Raw genomic sequence first — 27,653 nt, forward strand, 5'->3', positions numbered from 1 at the left:
TTCCAAAACATGTCATTGTATTAAGCCAGCATGTTTCTGTAAGTAATTTTCAGCAATGCCTTTGGACATTACTGCATATCTTACCGATGGGTACACCTACAGATCAGTATGGCCAGGGATCCTCTGCAGGGTACCACACTAATGCCCCCAGAGCGCCTCCAGCATCCACAGCGCCTTGTTCAGATGCTTCCACGTGCATTTTAACAAAATTTGAATGTAGCTTTTATTGCGGTTTGTTCAGCTCAGCAAACTTCTAGGGACATCACATCTTTATAGAGAAAAATCACTCTTAAAAAGTGTTATTTTATTGTTAGTGTCCAGAGCTGAATGTCAATGCGCAATGGATGAAAAGCTGATTTAACAGAAGGTTATGAGGATTACACAGGATTACTCAAAAGCCTGGAAATGCTCAACTTAAATTTACACGTGGAATCACAACCCCGCTACCCTGAGTAAATGCGCTGAGACAGGAGTCGTCTGTTTATTCGCCGTGTTTGCCTAGATGCAGGTGACAATACAAGGTGACAATGTACACAGCTGCCACCTTCAGCAGCATGGCCATATGCTCCCACATGGTCAGGGATGAGCAGAGTCGCGCAACATGCAAAGCCCGCAAAGACTCTCCTCAACCCATGCGTTGTGGAAGACTCCAGTGACTTCCTTCTCCACTTGCTGCTTCCTTTACCAAGCTACAGCAGTCACATTTTCCTAGATGTGCTGCTACACAGCAATCCTCAACATGCTCCCCATGCACACACTACTTTTACATTTTCACCCCATCACCCATCATGCATCCTCTACGTGATTATTCAGACAGCTCATGGCAAGGATGACAAAATTTCCAATACAACCACTTACTGGTTGCATTATACTTTTAATGTACTTTTTAAACTGACTTACAGCAGTTTATATAAAATCCCACCCAAATGACCAAACACTCTTACTGTTAAAATAATTTTTGCTTCCACTATTCAAGCTTAAAAATGGCAGGATCTTCCCCAGAACCTGCCTCCCATCCCCCAGTCCCTCTTCTCCCAAAACCAAGAAAGCCAAAACTTATCTTTTGCACAGAGTCTAGAATTTGTGATTTCAGTTCAAAGGGTAAAAACTTCAGGAAAAGATAAAATTGGCAGATAACAGGAAGCTGGAATGGAAACTGCTATTTGACTTTGGCTTTTTATTCCTCCCCCTTCAACATGAACAGCTACACATAGTTTACACATCCTAGCTAGTTCTTATTGATTTTTCAAGGCATTGCAGCAACTACCTCAGAGTCCACTTCTAGTATCAAATGCTTTGCAGGTCACAGCTCCATACAATAGGATTCATCTAAAGAAGAAAATAACTACATCAGTCTAAGAAAACCAGTGCTTACAATTTGGCCATCCTAGCGAGGGACTCATTCCAGAAAAGATGTAAGAAATCTGATCCAAAAACCCACCCAAGAGACTCAAACCATCAGTGATTAGGCCACAGCCAAAGTATGACAAATTCTCCCTACGATCTCCTTGAGAGCATACCCAGAAGACAGCAGAAGTGTTTAGAGGTGAGCCGGGACTTCATGGATCACACAAAATTATGCTGGAATTTACCATATAAATGAAAATACCCTTTATAAGTGGGAATGCCTCCCTTGTAGAAAGGTAGAAATCATTTGCACAAACACACAAAAATCACATAGCTGGTAGTTTTAAAGGTGTGCAAAACAGTACTCAGGAGTAGTGTTAATTCTGTGGCAGAGAAATATTTGAAGCATAGGGATAGAGAAAAACAAGAGGGGATGCCTAACTGAAGCAGGCACGGTGCTGCCTTGTGCTCACATGGTGTTTAACTATCCTAGCAGACAGGGATGGGTCCAACCTCACTTTTCTGGAGCTGAGCACAACCCAGCTCAGGTCTGGAGCTGCAGAGCTGTTTTGTTTCTGCAGCATGCATGGACATGGGCAGTTACACCTGATAAAACCACACAACTCCCAGTCCAAAACCAGACTGCTTCTTCCAGCTCAGAGTATGGGGGAAAAAATTGGGTTAGTCTGCAGCAGCCCACAGAGAGATGCTGAAATCATTGCTGCCACGGCCAATTTCCACCCCGAGCCCAGGCTCAAGAGTGACCCATTCGGTATATCTTGTGTTTCTACTACACGGGGTTTGGGTTTGGTTTGGAGTTTTTTTACTTTTATTTATTTTGATTGTGCAACAGAAGCAAGTATAGATGCATTCTGCAATTACATACACTTCCATCTAGTGGGGTGAGAGGAAGAACAGGAGACAATTGCCACTCACATTAAAACAGTGCACCCCATCCTTTCACCTCATCACTACGCAATCCTGGAGGCTGTGAACCTACAGACAGCAAACCCCCAAACCCCACGTATGATCCGCAGAAGGGCATGTGTGCACAAACACCAACACTAGGGAAAGCCTCAAGGTGTTCTCAGCAGCTTCCTGAAATTACATTTTATCCAACTAGGCTTCAGTAAAGTAAAAGTATCTAAATTACCTATGTCTCTGTTTATTTCTTATTTTAGCAAAAATACTTTTCTGACACTGTTTGTAAACGTGTAGGGGAAGACACTCTAGCATTCGCAATGAAGTAGATATTATTTAAGTTGTGGAGCTTGTCTAATAAACCACCAAGTTTTATCCTACTCAGAAAATGCTTAGAAATCCAATCCACAAAGCTTGTGAGAACTCCCCAAAGTCATGTGTCTGTAATCGTCAGCTCTGTCGCAACTTAGACTACTGTCTCGCAGGCCGGATTTAACCATGCCATTTTAATTTTCCTCACTTTCAAGGAAACGGACCTTATTATTCAGTTCTGTACGCCTCATTAAACTAAACCAATAAATCCTGCCCAATGCTGTCCCCACGTTAAGGACAAGGGGAGCTTTAATATGCACAGTAGTTTGAACAGATTTGAGGGAGATGTAAAAATAGAGCCCATTTTGCCAGTTCATTAAGTAGCTCCAGGATCAAGCGATGGTGACATCTCAATTGATTTCTGTTATGGTTTAACCAGGCAGGCAGCTAAACACCACACAGCTGTTTGCTCACTCCCCCCGCCCCAGTGGGATGGGGGAGAGAATTGGAGAAAAAAACAAAAAGTAAAATTTGTGGGTTGAGATAAAGACAGTTTAATAGGTGTCCTGGTTTCGGCAGGGATAGAGTTAATTTACTTCCTAGTAGCTGGTACAGTGCTGTGTTTTGGATTTAGGATGAGAACAAAGTTGATAACACACTGATGTTTTAGTTGTTGCTAGGTAATGCTTACACTAGCCAAGGACTTTTCAGTTTCCCATGCTCTACTGACTGAGAAGGCTGGAGGTGCACAAGAAGCTGGGAGGGGGGCACAGCCAAACTGGCCAAAGAAACATTCCATACCATGTGACGTCATGCTCAGTACATAAACTGGGGAAAGCTGGCCGGGGGGGGACCGCTGCTCAGGGACTGGCTGGGCATCGGTCAGCGGGTGGTGAGCAATTGTGCAATTGTGCATCACTTGCTTTGTGTATTATTATTATTATCATATTATTATTATTATTATCATTTTATTTCAATTATTAAACTGTTTTTATCTCAACCCACGAGTTTTTCTCACTTGTGCTCTTCCAATTCTCTCCCCCATCCCACCGGGGTGCTCAGTGGCTGCGTGGTGCTCAGTTGCCGACTGAGGTTAAACCACGACAGTCCTTTTTGGCACCCAACGTGGGGCACGAAGGGTTTGAGATAATAACAGATTAACCGGAGTGTATTAAGGAACTTATATCTGTTAATAGTTGTGGGTCACAATGTTGGTTTCTCTGTTCTCGATATTGGTTTGTCTAATCTGCATGGTGCTCCTTTTTTTCCTCTACATGTTAAAGATTGGTGTTGGTTTTTGCAGTTTGCTCTGGTCTGCAGTGAACAGTGATGTTTTGCTTGTGAGGTTTGTTTTTAGAACATTGACCTTGACCTGAGTGTGGTATGTAGGTTTCGCAATGAAGCCATTACTGTACCACGGAGACCATTTCGTGGAGACAACTAGCAATTGCAGTAACTTTTCTGAGAGTTTTTTTACGGAGGAAATACAGAATGGCAGTGTCACTACCTTCTTCTATGATGTTTCCTCCTTCATTACAGTAACTTTTCAGTATTTTGAACATCCTTGGGTAGTTCAGATACTTCTATTGGTACTTCTTGGGAATATTGTTTCGGTTTTCTCTGAGGTTAATAAGCAATTTAAGAATATCATCCAGAGATCTGCCCCAAGGCTGGATAGTTATGAGTGGCAGGGTGTGTGGGACAAGATGGGCAAGCACCTAGGCCAATGGGCACCCCCAGTCTTTTGGAACTTCAGCCCTGAGCAAGTGCAGAATCCTGAAGAGTTAGTAGAATATTTGGACAAAGTATGCTGTCACCCTGGCAACTCCAGAGAGATGCAGATCATTGCAACGTGCTGGGGCCTGGCCCATGCCTACCGAGCCCTGTTCAACACCATTCAGTACCCTCAAAGGGAAGAGAAGGTGTCTGGATCTGACAGTAAAATGACATGCACTGCGGCCACTCAGACCCGGGCAATACGCCCTGCGGCCACTCCGACCCCAGCAACATGCTCTGCAGCTACTCAGACCCCAGCAACAGGGAAGAGAAAGGAACAGAAGGTCTCTGGATCTGACGGTAAAACAACACGTACTGCGGCCACTCAGACCCCGGTGAAATGCTCTGCGGCTACACAGACTATGGCAACAGGCCCTGTGGCCACTCCAACGCTAGCAACAGGCCTCGCGGCCACTCAGACCCCGGTGACATGCACTGCGGCTACTCAGACTCTGGCAACAGGCCCTGCGGCCACTCCAAACATAGCGACAGGCCTCGCGGCCACTCAGACCCCGGTGACATGCTCTGCGGCTGAACCAAAGAACCAACCTGTGCCAGTATCAGTCGCCCCTGTACACAAGAAGAAATTTTGGAAGCGGAAGTCGGCTCGTTTAGTAAGGGAGGAAGAAGCTTCTTCTAAAAGGGGGCTGGAGGAAGAAGTGTACGAGACAGATGACCCTAGAGAAGGGCCATCACGAGAACGGGAGGAGGAGAGCCAGCCGCTGATCGGGGAGGAAGAAGAGGAAGAACTCATAAACAAGGCAGTGACTACCCGATCTCTATCCCCAAGTGAGCTGCGAGATATACGAAAAGATTTCAGCCGTCGTCCAGGTGAGCATATTGTCACCTGGCTGCTCCGATGCTGGGATAATGGGGCCAGTAGCCTGGAATTAGAGGGTAAAGAAGCCAAGCAGCTGGGATCCCTTTCCAGGGAAGGGGGCATTGACAAAGCGATTGGAAAAGGGACACGAGTCCTCAGCCTTTGGAGGCGACCCTTGTCAAGCGTGAAGGAAAGGTATCCCTTTAAGGAAGATGTCATATGTCGCCCAGGCAAGTGGACCACCATGGCGAAGGGTATCCAGTTTCTGAGAGAATTAGCTGTGCTGGAGGTGATTTATGATGACCTGAACAATGAACAACTATCTAAAGACCCAGATGAAGTCAAGTACACGTGGAACCGACTGCCCCAGGGGTGGAAACACAGCCCCACCATTTGCCATGGACTGATCCAGACTGCACTGGAACAGGGTGAGGCTCCAGAACACCTGCAATACATTGATGATATCATCGTGTGGGGCAACACAGCAGGAGAAGTTTTTGAAAAAGGGAAGGAAATAGTCCAAATCCTGCTGAAGGCCGGATTTGCCATAAACTAAAGTAAGGTCAAGGGACCTGCACAGGAGATCCAGTTTTTAGGAATAAAATGGCAAGATGGACATCATCAGATCCCAATGGATGTGATCAACAAAATAACAGCCATGTCTCCACCAACTAGCAAAAAGGAAACACAAGCTTTCTTAGGCGTCGTGGGTTTTTGGAGAATGCATATTCCAAATTACAGTCTGATTGTAAACCCTCTCTATCAAGTGACCCGGAAGAAGAACGATTTCAAATGGGGCCCTGAGCAACAACAAGCTTTTGAACAAATTAAACGGGAGATAGTTCACGCAGTAGCCCTGGGGCCAGTCCGGGCAGGGCAAGATGTAAAAAATGTGCTCTACACCGCAGCCGGGGAGAATGGCCCTACCTGGAGCCTCTGGCAGAAAGCACCAGGGGAGACTCGAGGTCGACCCCTAGGGTTTTGGAGTCGGGGATACAGAGGATCTGAGGCCCGCTATACTCCAACTGAAAGAGAGATATTAGCAGCCTATGAAGGGGTGCGAGCTGCTTCGGAAGTGATCGGCACTGAAGCACAGCTCCTCCTGGCACCCCGACTGCCGGTGCTGGGCTGGATGTTCAGAGGGAGGGTCCCCTGTACACATCATGCAACTGATGCTACGTGGAGGAAGTGGGTCGCACTGATCACACAACGGGCTCAAATAGGAAACCCCAGTCGCCCAGGGATCCTGGAAGTGATCATGGATTGGCCAGAGGGCAAAGATTTTGGAATATCGCCAGAGGAGGAGGTGACGCATGCTGAGGAGGCCCCAATGTATAATGAACTCCCAGAAAATGAGAAGCAATATGCCCTGTTCACTGATGGGTCCTGTCGTCTTGTGGGAAAGCATCGGAGGCGGAAAGCTGCTGTATGGAGTCCTATGCGACAAGTTGTAGAAACTGCTGAAGGAGAAGGTGAATCGAGCCAATTTGCAGAAGTAAAGGCCATCCAGCTGGCTTTAGACATTGCTGACCGAGAAAAGTGGCCAGTGCTCTCTCTCTGTACTGACTCAGGGATGGTGGCAAATGCCCTGTGGGGGTGGTTGCAGCAATGGAAGCAGAGCAACTGGCAGCGCAGAGGCAAACCCATCTGGGCTGCCGCATTGTGGCAAGATATTGCTGCCCGGGCGGAGAACCTGGTTGTAAAAGTCCATCACGTAGATGCTCACGTACCCAAGAGTCGGGCCACTGAAGAACATCAAAACAACCAGCAGGTGGATCAGGCTGCTAAGATTGAAGTGGCTCAGGTGGATCTGGACTGGCAACATAAGGGCGAGTTATTTCTAGCTCGGTGGGCCCATGACACCTCAGGTCACCAAGGAAGAGATGCAACATACAGATGGGCTCGTGATCGAGGGGTGGACTTGACCATGGACGCTATTGCGCAGGTTATCCATGGATGTGAAACATGCGCTGCAATCAAGCAAGCCAAGCAGTTAAAGCCCCTCTGGTATGGAGGACGATGGCTGAAATATCAATATGGGGAGGCCTGGCAGATCGATTATATCACACTCCCACAAACCCGCCAAGGCAAGCGCCACGTGCTTACAATGGTGGAGGCAACCACCGGATGGCTGGAAACATATCCCGTGCCCCATGCCACTGCCCGGAACACTCTCCTGGGCCTTGAAAAGCAAGTCCTATGGCGACATGGCACCCCAGAAAGAATTGAGTCGGACAACGGGACTCATTTCCGAAACAACCTCATAGACACCTGGGCCAAAGAGCACGGCATTGAGTGGGTATATCACATCCCCTATCATGCACCAGCCTCTGGGAAAATCGAATGATACAATGGACTGTTAAAGACTACACTGAGAGCAATGGGTGGCGGGATGTTCAAACATTGGGATACGCATTTAGCAAAGGCCACCTGGTTAGTCAACACGAGGGGATCTGCCAATCGAGCTGGCTCTGCCCAGTCAGAACTTTTACGTACTGTAGATGGGAATAAAGTCCCTGTAGTGCACATAAAAAATATGCTGGGGAAGACAGTCTGGGTTATTCCTGCCTCGGGCAAAGGCAAACCCATCCGTGGGATTGCTTTTGCTCAAGGACCTGGGTGCACTTGGTGGATAATGCGGAAGGATGGGGAAGTCCGATGTGTACCTCAAGGGGATTTGATTTTGGGTGAGAATAGCCAATGATCTGAATTCTGTGATGTTAAGTACTAACTATAGTTATAATAGTTATACTAATAATACTAATAATATTATATGCCATACTAATGATATTACAGTAAGAATCACCCAGACTAATGAAGAATAACTTCAGTGAAACCAAGCAAAGCACAGTGATGATGGTACCAGAACTGACTTCAACATGAAACAATCCAACACCACATACCATCTCCATCTTTCCTGCCCTGGAAGATTATTACGACAGATGGAGCCCTAAGTCATGGACTAAATGAACTCACCGAATGTTTTAGAGGGATGGCCCACAGACTAAGGGAATGATATCTCTGTGTGTGTGTGTGTGTATATATATATATATATAAAAAAAAAAGGGGGGTGGTGATTAATGGAAATGTACTGGAAAATATGAGACTTGAGCATGACGCTGATGGCATAGAATAAGGGGTGGATATTGTCCTGGTTTCGGCAGGGATAGAGTTAATTTCCTTCCTAGTAGCTGGTACAATGCTGTGTTTTGGATTTAGGATGAGAACAAAGTTGATAACGCACCGATGTTTTAGTTGTTGCTAGGTAATGCTTACACTAGCCAAGGACTTTTTAGTTTTCCATGCTCTACCGACTGAGAAGGCTGGAGGTGCACAAGAAGCTGGGAGGGGGCACAGCCAAACTGGCCAAAGGGACATTCCATACCATGTGACGTCATGCTCAGTACATAAACTGGGGAAAACTGGACGGGGGGGCCGCTGCTCGGGGACTGGCTGGGCATCAGTCGGCAGGTGGTGAGCAATTGTACTGTGCATCACTTGCTTTGTTTATTATTATTATTATCATTTTATTTCAATTATTAAACTGTTTTTATCTCAACCCACGAGTTTTTCTCACTTGTGCTCTTCCAATTCTCTCCCCCATCCCACCGGGTGGGGGGGAGTGAGCGAGCGGCTGCGTGGTGCTTAGTTGCCGACTGAGGTTAAACCACGACAATAGGACAGAAAAGGAAGGGATAATAATAATAATAATAATGATAAAAGAATATACAAAGCAAGCGATGCACAATGCAATTGCTCACCACCCACTGACCGATGTCCAGCCAGTCCCCGAGCAGCGCCCCCCCCGGCCAGCTTTCCCCCAGTTTATGTACTGAGCATGATGTCACATGGTATGGAATGTCCCTTTGGCCAGTTTGGCTGTGCCCCCTCCCAGCTTCTTGTGCACTTGCAGCCTTCTCAGTCGGTAGAGCATGGGAAACTGAAAAGTCCTTGACTAGTGTAAGCACTACTTAGCAACAACTAAAACATCAGTGTGTTATCAACATTATTCTCATGCTAAATCCAAAACACAGCACTACACCAGCTACTAGGAAGGAAATTAACTCTATCCCAGCCAAAACCAGGACAATTTCAAAGGAAACAGCGCTATCATGAACACGCAGTCCTGGCACTACACCAGAACGAACAACTGCCCCCAGAGTCGTTGCTTAGGCAAAACTCCAGCATGACCAGGCCCTTAATTAGGCGAGATGAGGAACAGGATTATGAGAGTCTGCATCGTTTAACCGCAAACAGCTTGGCAATCATCGCTGATCTACAAAAACAAGGAGGCACACATGAGATGATACAATTTAATAAGCAAACTGCTTTACTGCTACCATTGCTGAGCTCCTTAGCTGCTGTCTTTCCCATCAGTGAGCCCATCCGACTCCCCATGGCAGAGCTGGGTTTCTTCATTGAGGAGCACTAGCAGCACATAGACAAGTTTAACCTGATAGTTAGGGAGCGAAACCGTGAGAATTAGACTGAGCCGTCTGTGGCATGCCAAATTCAGTCCTACCTTCACTGGCAAAGCAAGTCCACTAGCAAGTCCACTGCCCTTTAAAACAGCAATGTGAAAGAGCAATGGCCATGCCCCTGCACACAGCAACCCTGCACAAGCTCCACAGGATACCTCCTGATCTTCTTCAGTCCTGACATAGCCAAGACAGCTTTTTCTTAAGCAGCACTACACCAAATTATTTAATCATGAAACACCCCAACACTGCTGTCTGTAGGGCAGCCGGCAGGATGAACCCAATGAGTCTCCAAAAGCAGCTAGAACCAGCCCCTTCAGAGAAAGGTGCAAAATGCCCGATGCAAACCTGAGTTCACCTGGTCCCTACATAGTCTTTCTTCCTAGTACCTTGAGACTAGCTGATGCCTTAGAGGCTTTAACCTTTCCAAAAGTTTTGGAGATTTTCTTCAAAGATCTGTTATAATTCTAGTTGTTCCAATTATTTCTGCAATTATTTATTGCTTTCTGGGGCACAGCATGCTTTAAGCCTTAAATGTGCCTGGTAGGCAGGGAGCTCCACAGGCCCCTTTACCTTGCACAGAAGGTAAAATATCTTCACTTTTAAATTAGCTCTTTTTCAATTTAATTGAATCCATCTCCCAGATAAATTACTAAATGCAGCACTATAATTTACTGGAATTAACACTGCAAATGATGCAGAGGACATGGATTTTCTAATCTTGGTCAGCACTGAGTTTTCCATGCCTTACTGCTCTGTTTTAGGGCATGCACAAAGCTTCCCAGATGCTGGAAAGAGCCTGATGAGCCAGGACACACTGCATCAGGGGCTGCAGCACCCAGGGGCACCTTTCCAAAGCAAAACACCTCCCAACAACCAGTGAGCATCCTCAGCTGAACCATGGGATTCACAACAAGATCAAATTAAACCCAGATTTAATCTTTTCTGGAGCAAGCTACAGGACTCCCCTCTTTCAAAGGACGTTGCCGTTCCCCTCTGTCATGGCACAAATGCAGAGAGCCAAATGGAGCCAGGGATGGAGGAAAAGAGGAGGAACATCACCTCCATGTCAGCACTAATTCAGTGCCTTAACTGGCATCTTAGAAAAAACGTGCCCTGGTTTCTCCCCCAGCCCAGATGCGAAGCTGCTGAGGAAGACAGCGGCTCTGCATGTTGGTCAAGGCAGGCTCCACCAGCGAGGCTCCAGGGGGGCTCAGACTTGGGCTATATTTAGCACCACTGGTGAAACAAAGCACCAGCTGCCTTCCCCAGCAGCACGTCTGGGAATTACCTCTGCCGGTACCACCGTGTGCAGCTTGTGCTTCCTCCTGTCTGGGGAAAGGGGATGGGAACCTGAGGCTTCTATTACCTAATTATAAGGAAAACTCCTGGTTTGTGTGCAGCAAGAACAGGAAGTCTGATAAACAGTCAAGAACTGGAGCTGCCCTATTTTCTGAATAGGTGAAAATGCCAAATAAACAAAACAAAAGCCTTTAAAGTGGTCTCTAAGAATGCCTGGTCTATCACTCTACCAAATGCCTGCATTCAAAAGCCACCCTACACCTTTCACTGTAACGCAGTAGTTGCTAGAAAGGGCATTACTGTCAGCTTCAGGAGATACAAAACCCTAATGGTTATTTTTATTGCTCTTTACCAAGTCTATAAAGTAGTCACGCACAAACCTTCACATGAAACATAACCCAGCACTCACCAACACAAAGTCAGCAGCAATACCTATCCATGTGCCCTCAGCAAACAGAATGGAAACACGTTACAGCAGAGTTGAGTTGCTCTCATCTTCCAGAACGCTCTATTTATTTTGTATGTGACACCCCAAAACCTTCTTTAGTGTGTTTGATACCAGGAGCTCCAACACGTTGACCATGGCCCAGAGGATACTGGCAGTCTACAGGTTCTTAATGTAGCTGGATCCCAGCTGTGCTGGCTCCAAAGACTCACTGGTGCAATGTTATATTTATGGTCAGGGCTGCAGTTAATTAAAACAGATTTCATTTTCAGGTTTCCAAATGGCAGCTAAAATTAATAATAATGTTTTGAAGAGAAAAAACTTTAAAAATCTCCTTTTAAATAGGAAGAAATGCAGGAAATAGCTAATGCAGATAAGTTCTCCAAGAAACAGATATCACAGACAACACATGCCTTGGAAATAGTAAGATGCTCCCAGCTAAACAGTTCCCAATCCTTTTTGGACCAGATTACTCTTCTTCTGCAATATATTATGATTTTCACTAGAAATATCTTCTAAGCTAAAGGAAATCAAATTCATACATTTCTGAAATGGTGCACAAACAGATCACTGCTGTTTTCTTTTTTATGCTTTATCCTTTTCCCCCCCCAAACATCAAAAAGCATGACATGTTTGCATGCAGTTTAATCATTGCCCACGAGATGTCTCCGTGTGCTGCAGAGAGGTCCCAGAAGATTGGTCCTGGTAAACAGGATACAAACATGGAACTCAAGTTGTGTGAAAGCCGGTCCAGCTCCTCTGTTATTTTCTTTAATAAATGCTCAGCTGATGGCTTAGCACAAATCCAGAGCCTATGCATCATGACAAACAATAAATTGCTTCTGTTTGTTTTTGTGTTTTTTTTTTTTTTAAATGACAACCTTTTTACTCACGGTGAGGGACAAAGCAAGCAATAAACAATCCTCAAAATAAACAACTCTTCTGAGAATGAAGCAAGACCTTCCTAATAATGAAGTCAACCCACAACTGCAGAGAGCGTTCCCATGACACAGCTGGTGGAGAGCTTTGGATTTTAGCTCCAAAACCACATTTTATATCATCCTAAGTACATGAGAGGATATGGAATACGTAAACATTAAGTGTCTTGCATACCTGAATCAAAGATCTGAAGCCTCATATATTATATAGGCGGCATTTATTCAAGCACAACGCATCTACAATACATTTTAACTGAGCCCAACCAAGACTGGACTGTGTATATGCTCAAGAATTTGCAGATAAACAAACTGCAGATGTGATGATACAACATTCACACTAACTCTCAAATCCTAGAGTCTTTATCATCCTTCTGTTAATGTATGTGAACTGCATGGCTGTGACAGCATCTCTCTTGTTCCAGTGCCATGAGGGGGTTATTTTTAGCTTGTTAAAGGCAGTTCATCTCCTTCAAAACTGGGCAGTTGTCCAAACAGCCAAAGGAGAGACAGGCTGTACTGTATCTGTTGCTTTATGGGAAAATCCCTCATTCACAAAAACAAAGAACATGCGGAACCTGTACTGTAGATAAACTTGTGTTTCTATTACTCTGCTGACTTGGCTTTCAAACATATCACACGGAAGAGCAAAAATTGTAACTCTGGGCATTGTCTACACTGATATTTATGTTCAAGCCAAAAATCTTCCACCAGACCAAGCAACAGGAGATATTTCACAGCTTGTCGCCTGCATCAAGTCTACAGGGAACCCTTCAGAGTACTGTCCTCTGGGTGAAAGCAATTTTCTCTGGGCTTGCCTTTAACACAAAAGCAGTAGAAAGCAGCCCAGAAGGGCTGGGAGTCAGGCACAGGAAAGGGTGCAACTGCTGCTGAGGAACTCCCTCCTGACCTGAAGAACACATTCACGTTAGTGTCTCCATGACAGATGAATTTTTAGAACCTGTGAAAAACAGTAATTCAATGATACTGCCCCCCGGGGGCCTTTCATCACTCTTCCTCCTCCCCAAACTCATATGATGCATGCCCACACCTTCCCCAATCCCTTGCCTGCATCCGCACCACCACCATCAGCCCATCGCGCCCATTACTGAACACCCCCGCGGCAATAAGACAAATTGCAATCGCTTATTTTAATGTGATACGGCTTCTGGAAACAACAGAAGAGGAACAGCCACATTAGGCAAACAAGATTTGGTCCCCAAATACTTTGTCGTTTTCTCTTGCCCAAATTCCTAACTACATTTACTTGAAAAAAAAAACTTGCATTTCCCCAGTCCTCTGGAGTCACTGTAGGACCCAGTGTGTCTGCTCAGCTACAGCATGAGTGAAAGGCACTGCATGGGCAGAGACCCATGGATATGCTGGACAAAACTGTATCTCAGAAAGGTACAGTGCTGCCAGACTTTCAACAAATGCAGCATTTATAGCCGAGCAGCAGCTCCAAGCCATGCTAAGGTGTGGCTGGACCCTGCCCTCGCCTGCCCCTTCCAAGGGCCACAGGAGATGTGGCACAAGGAAGGATCTGCAAACATTGCCAGTCCTCACCATGAAGAGGAAAGGAGTTATTAAATCCTTCTCCAGGACAAGGGCTGGCCACAACGGAGCCTCACACCAGGCTCTTCATCTTCTTCCTCCCTCAAAGCATTTCATTGCAAAACAGATTTCTGACAGCAAAAGCTCTTTCTCACTTTTCCAGCCATGCCATGCTGTTTGAGGAGCGAGTTGTGTTTCAGCAACCTCTTTTGAGACTGCAGTGCCCTAATGGGAACAAACGCTCAAGTCCTCCAAGTAATGAGGGTCTCTCCCCATGCTCTGCACACATTTAATTGTTGAGTTATGCTTCCTGTTCCTTTTCAGTGCTAAATGCTTTCTCTGAAATTCTCTCCTAGTGTTTCCAGAAGAACTTTTGACCCCAAGAGTGTTTTTAAACTTATGGCATTGTTTTCCTCTTCCTTATTATGCTTGCATGGCTACAGGTAATTACATATGGATTCCCCGGTAGGACAGAAAGGCTCACGACAGAAAATAACTAACCGGTCCTACAGCTCAGATAAAATATAAAAATGAAGGGGGGGGGGGGCAAGTGCATTTCTGCATATTCACAAAACAGGTTTATTTATCCACTTTCAGTTGCATGCCTTGCAAAAAACACAAGTGGGTTTTGGCAGGGATAAGGAAACCTGGCTCATGCAAGAAACCTTTAACCGGAGACATACTGTTTCTTGTAGGAGTATCAAAACCTTGATGGGTCACAGCCGTCTCCGCATGCAATGCGCCCACAGCTCGTGTGAAGGTACACATCAAGCACTTCAGGTCAACGTAAAATGATTAAACATGAGCAAAAGGGTTTTGCCGCCCCACAGCAGAGGGTCACGCAGCTGGGGATGCTGCCAGAGGTTGCTTCCCCAGGGCTCACCTGTGTGGTGGGCTTGGGCACGGGGAGGCAAATCGCCTCCCTTCCCAGCTCCCCCCCGACAGCTAGGGATAACGTTGGCCTCCTTTCCCAAATAAGAAATTTCTCTTGTATAATTCTATTCTGCACAGAATAGACTTGGCTCAGGGTCCTGCCTCCAGCGTCACAAGCGGCAGATACCCAGGGGAGAACACAAGATTAAGCAAAGTACAGAGGAACAGTCCCCAGCCTTCCCTCCCTGCTTCCAACAATTACAGATCCAAACCTCCCAAGGCAGACACCTTCTTCTTGTATTTAGAAATTTTTTAGAATTACAGCCCATTAATATGAAGCTGGTCACTGAAGTTGAACACTACCAAAAGAAAGTACTCAGATCATGATATACTGAACAACATAGCACCACCAGAAACAAAGGCAAAAAACTTTCGAAGCAACTAAGAATGGCACATACCTCTGTCTGGGGACCCAAAATGCCCCAAATTCATTAGACACTTTGCAAATTCTTGGCTGACCTGCTTTCTCTTCAGAGTTCATTTCCCAGGTTGCTCCGCCATCTAGCAATACAGTGACAAACAGATTCAATTTCAAGCAAGAGAAATACTAGGAAAAGTGAATTAGAATTAAAAATAAATTGTCAAAGGCAAATACTATCATATCATCTTATTTCACTTGGACATAAAAGATGATATTTTAAAATAGCAATGTCAACTGCACAAGGCAAAATATGGATTTGGGAGGGGGAGTTTAAAATCCCCAAAGTGCCTCAGGACAATTTAACATAACACGACCCTGTGGCCCAGTATTTCATATCTGAAGTTAAAGAACATTTTGGCCAAACTAGCTCTGAAAGAAACACACTTTAAGGATATTAATGTAATCCTTTTTCTGCCTGGTGGCACAAGTTTTATTAAAGCTGAGTTCTGAATAACTACAAGGATGAAGATTTGAATATATACCTTAGTTCCAAGTGATTATTTTTTCTGCCTGGTTCAGCCTTTAAGTGATCAGGTGCTAAGGCACTAACAGCAAGTCCATCAGGGCTATAAATTATGGTTCTGAATACTCAGCACTGAGCTATATTCATAGCAAGGTCAATGAAAGAAGACCTTAGACAATGCTAAGAGCTCCTGCAAGTTTTGTAGTATCTTCTACACTTAGACTCAAGAATTAGATATACACTGTGCTGGTCAGAAAACATGTACCTGTTACTGTCCCAAAACCTCCCACAGTAACTAGGGCCTAAAAACATGGGAGGCAGCCTGCCTCTGAGCTTCACAAGTCTGCAACAGCTGGTTGCACTCAGGTAGTTTTGAAGTTTTCCTTGTTCTCTCAGCCTTTCACACAACAGCAACAAGGGGCAAAACTGCAGAAGTGGAGTCAGGCTTTGGGACTACAAAAATGGACAGCGAAGCCTCAGCTGATGATAAATCACTCTGAATTACTTTTTGTTACCTAACCACCCAGCACCTGACAGCATCCCTTTAAGTCTCTACAAAGCCCTGCACAGTAAACAAGAAAATTCATTAACCTCTTGTCTGAGGTGAGAAACTGGTGGTGAGAAAGATAACTCCTGGCCAGAGCTGAGTAGAGAATCAGTTTAAAATCTAAGAGGTCCGATGCTTAAACCGAGACCACAGTTTCAGTTACCTGGTCCAGACTTTGAGTAGCAACCCCCCTGAAAGTCTAAAAACAATTATATTTGCACTGATAAAAAATGGTCCAGCTTAGTTCCTGCTTTAATCATCAGTCACAGTCATCCCTTATCTACAGTACAAATATAATGGAATATATATGAGAGAAAGAGAAGACATGGGATTATCATCAAGGGAGTGGGAGCAGCAAAGAACAATAATTTCCAAAGCAATTTTGCAATAATCTACATGACTACACTTTTTTTTTTTTTTTTTTTTAAATCATGTGATGCTTCATGTTCATGCTGACCTTGAAATCAGCTTCAAAGCCTTGCTATGAAAAATCCTCTCCATCTTGCCAGGCAGAAAAAAAGCCACGTGTGAAGTTTATCCTTTCCATACGTTTACCTTCCTACATCCTGCCTGGTGGCATGCAGGATTTGCACAGCCCAGCTCAGCTCTCCCAGTTGGTTGCCCTGATCTGATGAGGATGGATCAGGCTGCAGGTAGAGCCAAGAGGTCTACACTGTACTGACTGCTGTCTGCACTCCCAAGGCTGAGACAGCAATTATGTGGGGAATGCAAAGACATCCTGCGCTTTGGATTAGAAGAGGAAGGATTTCATGTGCAGCTTAAGCGAAAAAAGTTATTGGTGACTCTCAGGACCTCCTCTTATTACATCCCTTTGAATTACACCCCCTCTGTGGGGGTTAAAGCGGCACGGACTCTGGCAGGCTTATGTACCCGGGCCCATTATCTGTTTTGATCTGGTGTGGAACCCCTAGAGCAGCAAAGGCCCCTTTCCAGTGCCGTAAAATATCTTTGCTTTTTTTTTTTCCGGTCTCTGCGGTCGCCCATAGAGCTCCGGAGAACGTATCGATGGAAACATGTACATACTTTTGTTTGCCAAATTCTCCGATATGAGTAACATCGGATTGCCAAATCTGTAGGGCCTTTTCTCCTCGGGGATTTACCCTTGTTTGGGGTATGGGAACTAATTGCTGACAGTCAGGACACATTTGTGCGATACTTCGTGCCGTGTCCCAAGTCAACCCAAATTGTCGGCGCAGCATTCGGGCAGATTGATGGAAAAACTCGTGCGACAATCAGGCTTGTGTAGAAACGTCTGGTACAGGGATTGTCCATACGGGGGCAGCGAGACGATCAGCTCGCGCATTCCCTTCTGATATAAACCCTGGGAGAGAGGTATGACTCCTCACGTGGAGCACGTAATACGGGTTTACGCGGCGATTCAACAAGTCCCATACCTGTTTGAACATTAAAAACACTGGTTCGTTATCAACTTCTTTGAGCCAAGCCTTTTCCAAGCGCCTGACAACATTGGCGACGTACTGAGAATCAGTAACCAAATTTAATGGCATCTCCCATTGGCGAAAGACCTGAATTACTGCGTATATTTCCACCAGCTGAGGACTTCCTACAACATGGTGAACTTGATGTTTCCATTCCCCTTTTTCGCACCACACTATAACTGCCTTACCTGTTCGTCCTGATCCATCGCTGAATAAGGTGGGTCCTTCGACAGGTACCTCCTTACTCAGCGATTCGGGAATTATACTAATGTCCTCATTAAGGGAGAATAATTTGTGAGATGGATAGTGAATTAGAGTTTGTCCCCTAAAGTTTTCCAGCGCTATCTGTAGTTCTAGGCTATTAGCCTCACACCAATTAAGGTGGTCTTTAGTCAGTGGGAGATAAATTGTTTTAAGATCTGTGCCCGTTAATTCCAAACATCGCGCGCGTCCTTTTCACACAAGCATCGAAAACATTTCCACCCTCGTCACTATCATTTTTGGTGCTTGATGCGGCAGGAATACCCACTCAATGATGGCTAAGGGGTCCTGGGTACCCTTGCTGTCCCATTGGCCTAAGAGGCCCACTGCTTGTCGGGACTGATTTAGGACATACAAGTTAACTCCCAATCCTTCAATCACTCGTTGTGCCTATCTTTCGGTAAGCGCCTGTGATATTTTTCCTAGCGCTTGTTTGGCCTCTGTCGTTAATTCTCGTGGAGATGTCAACTCGGGATTACCCTTTAACAACTTGAACAGTGGGGTTTTAACATGTCATTATCTATTCCCAGCAATGGGCGTACCCAATTGATAGTCCCTACTACTTTTTGCAAGTCATTCAGTGTCTTAATGTTAGATTGCAAGGTTATGGGTTGGGGCTGTATCGTATGTTCTAAAATCTTCCACCCCAAGTACTTCCACGGGGCTTGCACTTGCACCTTTTCAGGAGCTATTTGCAAGCCGTATGTCTTTAACCCCTGCAACATATCTTTCATAACTGTGGCCAGTTCCTTTGGGTCTCATCCTGCGATTAAAATATCGTCCATGTAGTGATAACAAATTAAGTCAGGATATTTGTTTCTTATGGGCGACAACGCACGTGCAACATACATTTGACATATTGTGGGACTGTTTTTCATGCCCTGGGGCAACACCGTCCAATGATATCGCAACCTAGGCCCTTGATGGTTTACAACTGGGAGAGAGAAGGCAAATCTGGGAGCATCTTCCGGCGCTAAGGGAATCGTGAAAAAGCAGTCTTTCAAATCGATAATCACAATGTCCCATTGACGGGGTATCAATGTTGGTGAAGGCATACCTGGTTGCAATGTCCCCATATCTTGAATCACGGCATTTACTTGCCGTAAATCATGTAGAAGTCTCCATTTTCCACTTTTCTTTTTTATAACAAACACTGGGGTGTTCCAGGCGCTGGTGGTGGGAACCAGATGCCCTTGACTCACTTGCTCGTCCACCAACGTTCGCAACGCGTCGGCCTTTTCCTGTGATAGGGGCCACTGATCCACCCACACTGGCTGATCGGTGAGCCATGTGAGTCGAACGGTGGGCCGAGCGCCAGTGACCCCCGCTAAAAATGTTGATGCGGATCAGCAGTGCCAATCACTAGTCCCCAAGTGCTCAAGACATCTCGTCCCCACAGGTTTAACGGCACAGGAACCACAAAAGGTCGAATAGTTGCAACCTGCCCTTCCGGGCTTACAATCTGTATTAAGTTGGCACTCTGCCTGGACGTCGACAGGCCTCCAATTCCCACTAGCCCCGTGTTGACCGGAATGGTCTCCCATGATCCAGGCCACTTTGCAGTACTGATGATAGTAACGTCTGCCCCTGTATCTATCATTCCCTTCACTACCAGTTGTTCCGGTTTGCTGCCTTTATTCTTCAGAGTGCAGGTCAAAGTGGGCTGAGTTCTTTGGACAAGCTGAGTCCAAAAAATATTTGGTTCACCTGTTGACCCAAATCCACCAGCCCCTCGGGAAATAGGATCCCAATTACAAACCATACACTTAAAAGGGACTAGCTGTGCGATCCTGCTTCCAGCTGGAATAAATACTGGAGGAGATGGGGTCCATAGCAACGCTTGCAGCTGTCCCGTATAATCAGAGTCGATAACCCCAGGTAACACAAACAAACCCTGCATAGTAGCACTGGACCTCCCCACCAATAGGGCACTCAGCCCCTGGCCAAGGGGGCCTCTCACATTGAGGGGCACCCTGTGCACAGTCTGATCGTTTATAGAGAGATTGGTGGCTGTGGAGACATCCACTCCGGCACTGCCAATGGTTCTGGCCTTGAGGTGATCCAGGCCTGCTGAGACAGCGGTCTCATGGGGTTTTGGGGTTGGGGATTTTGGGGTGGCATTTGTGTCGGTGCGCGCCCCCGCCTCGCGCTCGACTTCCCGTTTCCCGACAAGGGTCGACCGCGGATATCGTATTTCGACTGGCATTGATTAACATAGTGCCTCCCCTTGCGGCAGCGCGGGCAAATACCAGGGGGCTGCTGAATTCCTTCCGATCCTCCCTTTTGTACAGGATTCTCAGGACATTGCCGTTTAAAATGCCCCGAGTTTCCACAGCGGAAACACGCTTTGTTACCGGGACGCAAGGCAGCGGCTAAACAGGCTGCAAAAACCTCATTCTTATGTGTAATTGAACCCACACGATTGCACGCATCAAGCATGTCTATTATGGTCGGATTTCGCAATGTCTGCAAGACTCTTTTACAGTCCTCATTGGCATTTTCTATAGCCAATTTCATAAGCAATGCCTCTTTGGCTTCAGGATTTTGTATTTGTTTTTGAATAGCTTCTTGGAGCTTGTCGATAAAATCCATATAAGGTTCGTTGGTCCCTTGCTTAATGCTAGTAAAAGATTTTACCGGTCGTCCTGTATCAGGGACCTTTACCATTGCTTGAAACGCAAGGTCCGCTGATTGTCTTAAAATTTCAGGCACCAGCCCTGCCTGCAGTTGCGGCGTATTGATAGGGTCCTCCCCCATTAACTGAGCGAGTCCCGCGGCCCGTAGCAGGTCTCCCGCTCGCCGTTCCAGGTTCTGTAAAGCTGCACAACCACAGAGCTCCCGCCAGTGGGCTTGCCAGAGCACTCTTTGTGTAGGGGAAAATATTACATCAGCTAACGCTTTGGTATTGAAAGGGGTTAACAAGTGTCCCTTCACAATATTTTGCAATAGGCTCTGTGTAAAAGGCGCTCCCAATCCACATTGCATGATGGTCCGCCTTAACTCCTTAACCAAATCCCATTGAAGGGGCTGCCAACTGTTAGGACCTTGTTCACTAATTATGACAGGGTATGCCACAGTAGAAAGGTCTCCTTCTGCCAAGGCTTGTTGTCGAACGGCCTGCCAGTGAGCAGCCGGATCATAGTTTAAGGGTTCATTGTTGTGGCTTGAGACCCCTATGCTCTGTTGTTTAGGAGACTGTCCGAGATCACTTGATATCGTCAGGGCCGAAAGAGCCTCGGTCAGAGGTTTTTCCCCTCCCTCAGGCTGATCTGTCCCACTCGGACCGGGTGAAGGTTCCAAGGGAGCCTGGTCTGGAGTGGCCGGAGTCGGTGGATCAGGAGCAGTAGCTGCCACCACAGCTTGATGGGCAGTACGATTACACTTCAATTGTTTTAACGTATCTGAGACTAAGCGCCATGTAGTAAGGACCGTTTTTGCAGCCTCATCTCCCCCGGTAGCCGCATCCCACAACAAGTTCCCCGCCTTATCCCAACTTTCCTTCTGAAAAGCAGTAGCCGAATCAGGGGGAATTCCCTTTCGTTTTAGCCATAAAAGCAATAGGCGGAGGGTATGGTCATCATACTTAATTCCACGCTTTTCTAACAACTTCTTAATAATACATAGTATAGATTCCTCCTCCTTAGTTAGTTGCGATCCCATTTTAAGTTCCCAGCTGCTCACCTCTACTCCGACGAGGCGATGATTCAGAATTCCGGCTCCAGCTCTTTCCTGAGACTGCTCTGTCTCCCGCTGGCTGTGACTCGTTCAGCTGGCTCCCCACCGGTGCTCTGCTCCAGCATTCTCGCCCCACGTTGGGTGCCATTTGTGGGGATGAAAAGCGGCACGGACTCTGGCAGGCACGGCAACCAAAGACCTTTATTGCTCTTTGTTAGCATCTTTTATAGCAAGCAGAAGTACACACGCACTACCTGCAGCTTGCAGATAGGTTATAGCCTTGTGTTCACGCGCATCTATGCTCTAGCAGATTGGCCCGTTCTTCCTGATCATGCGAAATGCCTTCATGGCCTTTATCTTGTTTTTCTCCTTCCAGCTGCACATTCCTTTCTCCGTTATTTTCTGCTTATGTGCCTTGTCATGCCAGGTGGTACAGTGTTTGCTCATTAAAAACAAACTCAGGAAAGTCCGTTAGTGAGATTCCCATCCCCACACCCCTCCAACAAAAACAAACAAACAAACAAAAATAGGAACAGAGAAAAGAGGAAAAAAAATCTTCCTGCCATTCTTCTAACGTTTATTGTACTCAGATTTCTGCGATTTCCCCTCCATCCCCCAGCGATGCATTATGAAAGCACAGAGCTATTGCCATCAGAGGCAAGAGAGCCAGATAGGCAGGCAAATCAAACTGGCTCTCCATCAGGCTACCACCACTGCCAGACGCAGCAGCACTGGGATGGACTTCAGGGCAGGCTCCAAACTCAGGTCATAGAATCACAGAATCATAGAATCATTGAGGTTCGAAAAGACCTCTAAGATCATCGAGTCCAACCATCGACCCAACACCACCATGCCCACTAAACCATGTCCCTAAGCCCCTCATCTACACGTCTTTTAAATACTTCCAGGGATGGGGACTCAACCACTTCCCTGGGCAGCCTGTTCCAATGTTTAACCACTCTTTCAGTAAAGAAATTTTTCCTCATGTCCAATCTAAACCTCCCCTGGCACAACTTGAGGCCATTTCCTCTCGTCCTATCACTTGTTACTTGGGAGAAGAGACCGACACCCACCTCGCTACAACCTCCTTTCAGGTAGTTATAGAGAGCGATGAGGTCTCCCCTCAGCCTCCTTTTCTCCAGGCTAAACAACCCCAGTTCCCTCAGCCGCTCCTCATAAGACTTGGTCTCCAGACCCCTCACCAGCCTCGTTGCCCTTCTTTGGATGCGCTCCAGCACCTCAGTGTCTGTCTTGTAGTGAGGGGCCCAAAGCTGAACACAGTATTCGAGGTGCGGCCTCACCAGTGCTGAGTACAAAGGGACAATCACTTCCCTACTCCTGCTGGCCACACGATTTCTGATACAGGCCAGGATGCCATTGACCTTCTGGGCCACCTGGGCACACTGCCGGCTCATATTCAGCCGGCTGTCGACCAGCACCCCCAGGTCCTTTTCCGACAGGCAGCTTTCCAGCCACTCTTCCCCAAGCCTGTAGCGCTGCATGGGGTTGTTGTGACCCAAGTGCAGGACCCGGCACTTGGCCTTGTTGAATCTCATACAGTTGGCCTCGGCCCATCGATCCAGCCTGTCCAGGTCCCTCTGCAGAGCCTTCCTACCCTCGAGCAGATCAACACTCCCGCCCAACTTGGTGTCGTCTGCAAACTTACTGAGGGTGCACTCGATCCCCTCGTCCAGATCATCGATAAAGATATTGAACAAGACCGGCCCCAAAACTGAGCCCTGGGGAACACAGCCCGTGACTGGCCACCAACTGGATTTAACTCCCTTCACCACAACTCTCTGGGCCCGGCCGTCCAGCCAGTTTTTTACCCAGCGAAGAGTACACCTGTCTAAGCCGTGAGCCGCCAGCTTCTCTAGGAGAATGCTGTGGGAGACGGTGTCAAAGGCCTTGCTGAAGTCCAGGTAGACCACATCCACAGCCTTTCCCTCATCCACTAGGCGGGTCACCTGGTCATAGAAGGAGATCAGGTTGGTCAAGCAGGACCTGCCTCTCACGAATCCGTGCTGGCTGGGCCTGATCCCCTGGTTGTCCCGCACATGCCTTGTGAGCGCCCTCAAGATGAACCGCTCCATAATCTTCCCCGGCACCGAGGTCAGGCTGACAGGCCTGTAGTTCCCCGGATCCTCCTTCCGGCCCTTCTTGTGGATGGGCGTCACATTGGCAAGCCTCCAGTCATCCGGGACCTCCCCCGTTAACCAGGACTGCTGATAAATGCTGGAGAGTGGCTTGGCGAGCACCTCCGCCAGCTCCCTCAGCACTCTTGGGTGGATCCCATCCGGCCCCATAGACTTGTGAGCATCCAGGTGGCATAGCAGGTCGTTGACTGCTTCCTCTTGGATTATGGGGGGTTCATCCTGCTCGCCGTCCCTGTCTTCCAGCTCAGGGGGCCGAGTACCCTGAGGATAACTGGTCTGCCTGTTAAAGACTGAGGCAAAGAAGGCATTGAGTACCTCAGCCTTTTCCTCATCCTCGGTGACAATGTTCCCCCCCGCATCCAGTAAGGGATGGAGATTCTCCTTGGCTCTCTTCTTGTCATTAATATATTTGTAAAAACTTTTTTGTTGTCTTTAACGACAGCGGCCAGATTGCGTTCTAGCTGGGCTTTTGCCTTTCTCATTTCTTCTCTGAACGACCTAACGAGATCCCTGTACTCTTCTTGAGTCGCCTGCCCCTTCTTCCACAAGCGGTAAACTCTCCTTTTTTTCCTGAGTCCCAGCAAAAGCTCCCCGTTCAGCCAGGCCGGTCATCTTCCCCACCCGTTCTTCTTACGGCATACAGGGACAGTCTGCTCCTGCGCCTTTAAGACTTCCTTCTTGAAGATCGTCCAGCCTTCCTGGACCCCTTTGCCCTTCAGGACCATCTCCCAAGGGACTCTCTCAACCAGCGTCCTGAACAGGCCAAAGTCCGCCCTCCGGAAGTCCATGGTTGCGGTTTTGCTGCCCCCCCTCCTCACTTCACCAAGAAGCGAGAATTCTACCATTTCATGGTCGCTAAGCCCAAGACGGCCTCCGACCACCACATCTCCCACCAGTCCTTCTCTGTTAGTAAACAGCAGGTCCAGAGAGGCACCTCCCCTGGTAGGCTCACTTACCAGCTGTGTCAGGAAGTTGTCTTCCACACACTCCAGGAACCTCCTAGACTGCTTCCTCTCTGCCGTGTTGTATTTCCAGCAGACATCCGGGAAGTTGAAGTCCCCCACGAGAACAAGGGCTAGCGATTGAGAGACTTGTGCCAGCCACTTGTAGAACGCTTCATCCGCCCCTTCATCCTGGTTGGGTGGTCTATAACAGACTCCCAGCAGGATATCTGCCTCGTTGGCCTTCCCCCTCATCCTTACCCATAAACACTCAACCGTATCATCATCACAATCGTTGAGCTCTAGACAATCAAAACACTCCCTAACATACAGGGCCACCCCACCGCCTCTCCTTCCTCGCCTGTCCCTTCTGAAGAGTCTATAGCCATCCATTGCAGCACTCCAGTCATGAGAGTCACCCCACCATGTTTCTGTGATGGCGACTAAGTCATATCTCTCCCGCTGCACAATGGCTTCCAGCTCCTCCTGTTTGCCGCCCATGCTGCGTGCATTGGTGTAGATGCACTTGAGCTGGGCTATCGATTTCGCCCTCAGCATCGGCACGCCACCCCTAGGCTCATCTCTAGTGAGCCTGGTTTTATCCCCTTCCCCCTTCAAACCTAGTTTAAAGCCCTCTCAATGAGCCCTGCCAATTCATGAGCAATGATCCTTTTCCCCCTGTGAGACAGCTGGACTCCATCTGTCGCCAGCAGGCCCGGTGCCGTGTAAACCTCCCCATGATCAAAAAAGCCAAAATTCCACCGATGGCACCAGCCCCTGAGCCACGTGTTGATCAGGTGCGTTTTCCTGTTCCTTTCAGTATCCTTCCCTGCCACTGTAGGGATAGAGGAAAACACTACCTGTGCTCCCGATCCTTCAACCAGTCGCCCCAGTGCCCTGAAGTCCCTTTTGATCACTGCAGGACTTCTCTCTGGAACCTCATCACTGCCAGCCTGTATAACCAACAGCAGGTAGTAGTCAGAAGGCCGTACCAGACCAGGGAGCTTCCCAGTAATGTCTCTGACCCGGGCCCCAGGGAGGCAGCAGACTTCCCTGTGGGATGGGTCTGGTCCATGCTGAAGGGCTCTGGGCAGGCTCATGTCTTCACAGTGGTGTTCACCTCAGCTACCTCAAGTTTCCCCTAGCATTATGTTAATCTGGAAAGGAAACACCTGATAAAAAAAAAAGCCATTGCTGAAAACCAGGCAGAGCCTTGCTGGAAACTCAGGAGCATACCAAGTGACAAATAACTCTTAGCATGTGCCGAAAGATTCACTGGAATGCCGGGGAGCTGCATCCTGAAGCCACACATAATTAAATTTTGACAAAATTGATTTTTATGTTTAAGCTTTTCTGAGTCACAGCTTTATGGAAAATTACCAGAATTTGAAACACGATATATAGAAGAATTTAAAGTATTTTGAGAGCCAAAAGAATGCTTAGGTGCCCACTCAAGTTAGCACACACAAACATTACGACGTCATCAGCACTAAACATGCCCAATTTATTTGTTTTTCCCTTCCTCCCTCCAAAAAGGCATCCTGGCACATAGAAGAGAGGACAGTGACTTGTCACAGTAAAGAGATGTGCAAGAGTGGCGACTGTTATAAGCATAGACTCAAAGAAAGTCGGAGATAACATGCAGGTATGAAGTGAACACCCGCATCAGCTAGACTGCAGTGTGAGACTCGTCCTGCGGAGTGGTCTTTTGCTCAGAAAAGGGAAAGTATAAGAATACAAAATCAAAACAAATCACCAAACCAGTATCACGTCTGAGCCGTCCAAAGGTTTAAGAGATTTATTATAATTGCTGCAGAAAAGAGGGGAAAAAAGTCAAGAAGAGAAAATTAAAAAAAGAGAAAAAGCTTCAAGTGAATCCACCTGCTTTCTCTTGCCGGAAAACCAGGCTGCAAGCTCTTTAGAGTAGCAAACATCATTTTATTCTTTGTCTGTACAATACAGCAGAGGCCCAGGACACTGATGAAGTTTCAGAGAGCTGCTACATTACAAATAAATAACAATAATCCACTTAATCTCTGCTTAATGCGGCCCTGAAGGGAATGCAAGTGAGATTATCAACTGGCAGCATTTATTCAGCAGAACTTCAGTTACAGTTCACAGCCAGAAATTCATATCCCTCCCCCTAAAAGTGGCCGTTGGCTTCAACAGAGCAAATAAAAACTTGAAGACTTGGATCATAAACTCTTAAAGAAGTTTAGTTACAAAAGGAGGGGAAAGAAGAGTGTGTTACCACGTAAGCACTGCGAGAGACTTTGCATCAGATCCAACAAAAGCATTGGAAGTGGGTGGAAAACAATCCAACAGCAGAGAGAAAAAAAACAAAAACATGATTGCCACATAGCTTGGAGGACACAAGAGCTCCTGCTCCCCATGCCGCTGCTTTGCTACAGCACAGTAGCAGAGACAGCAGATGCTGCGGTAGATGCCATCCCCATTTCAGCTTGTCACCCCCTTCCCATGCAAAGGAGGGCTGGGTTGGATTGCCCCGTCCCAAGGACCTGCTCCGTGTCAGGCTGTAGGAGAATGTGACAGATGCAAATGGGTGTCAAGGGAGAGAGTAAAAATGTCACACCAAAGCCACACTTACAGCGACCAGTGTTTCAGGAGACACATTCACTCTCTTCACATCTTCTTCTTCTGGCTCTGCGTTTTCTTTATTGTCAGTGCAAGAGTCAGAGTCTTGGACTGAGAAAGTGCTAAGCAAGTCTGGCAAACTGGTAGATGAGTACTTCAGAAAATCCCCTTCAGCAGATTCCTACCCGATAGACAACAAAATATGTTACATCACATGCAGAAAACCACCAAAGTCATGGTGAAACTGCTCCATTTCACCTGCCTAGTGAGAGCTCCCCTCATTACACACTTCCACGTGCTCAAACTTTAAT

At 47.0% G+C, this 27,653-nt stretch overlaps 1 protein-coding gene across 1 annotated transcript in view; it reads right to left on the bottom strand.

Moving 5' to 3' along the window:
- The window catches only part of LOC143172212 (PDZ domain-containing protein 2-like), a 111,680-nt gene that overhangs the window by 60,459 nt on the left and 23,568 nt on the right, over positions 1–27,653 (bottom strand). The window contains 1 exon segment of the mRNA XM_076361452.1: positions 27,356–27,523. Within this exon segment, the coding sequence (XP_076217567.1) occupies positions 27,356–27,523 (168 nt within the window).

This window comes from Aptenodytes patagonicus, chromosome W (genome assembly GCF_965638725.1).
Source record: "Aptenodytes patagonicus chromosome W, bAptPat1.pri.cur, whole genome shotgun sequence".
Lineage (NCBI taxonomy): Eukaryota > Metazoa > Chordata > Aves > Sphenisciformes > Spheniscidae > Aptenodytes > Aptenodytes patagonicus.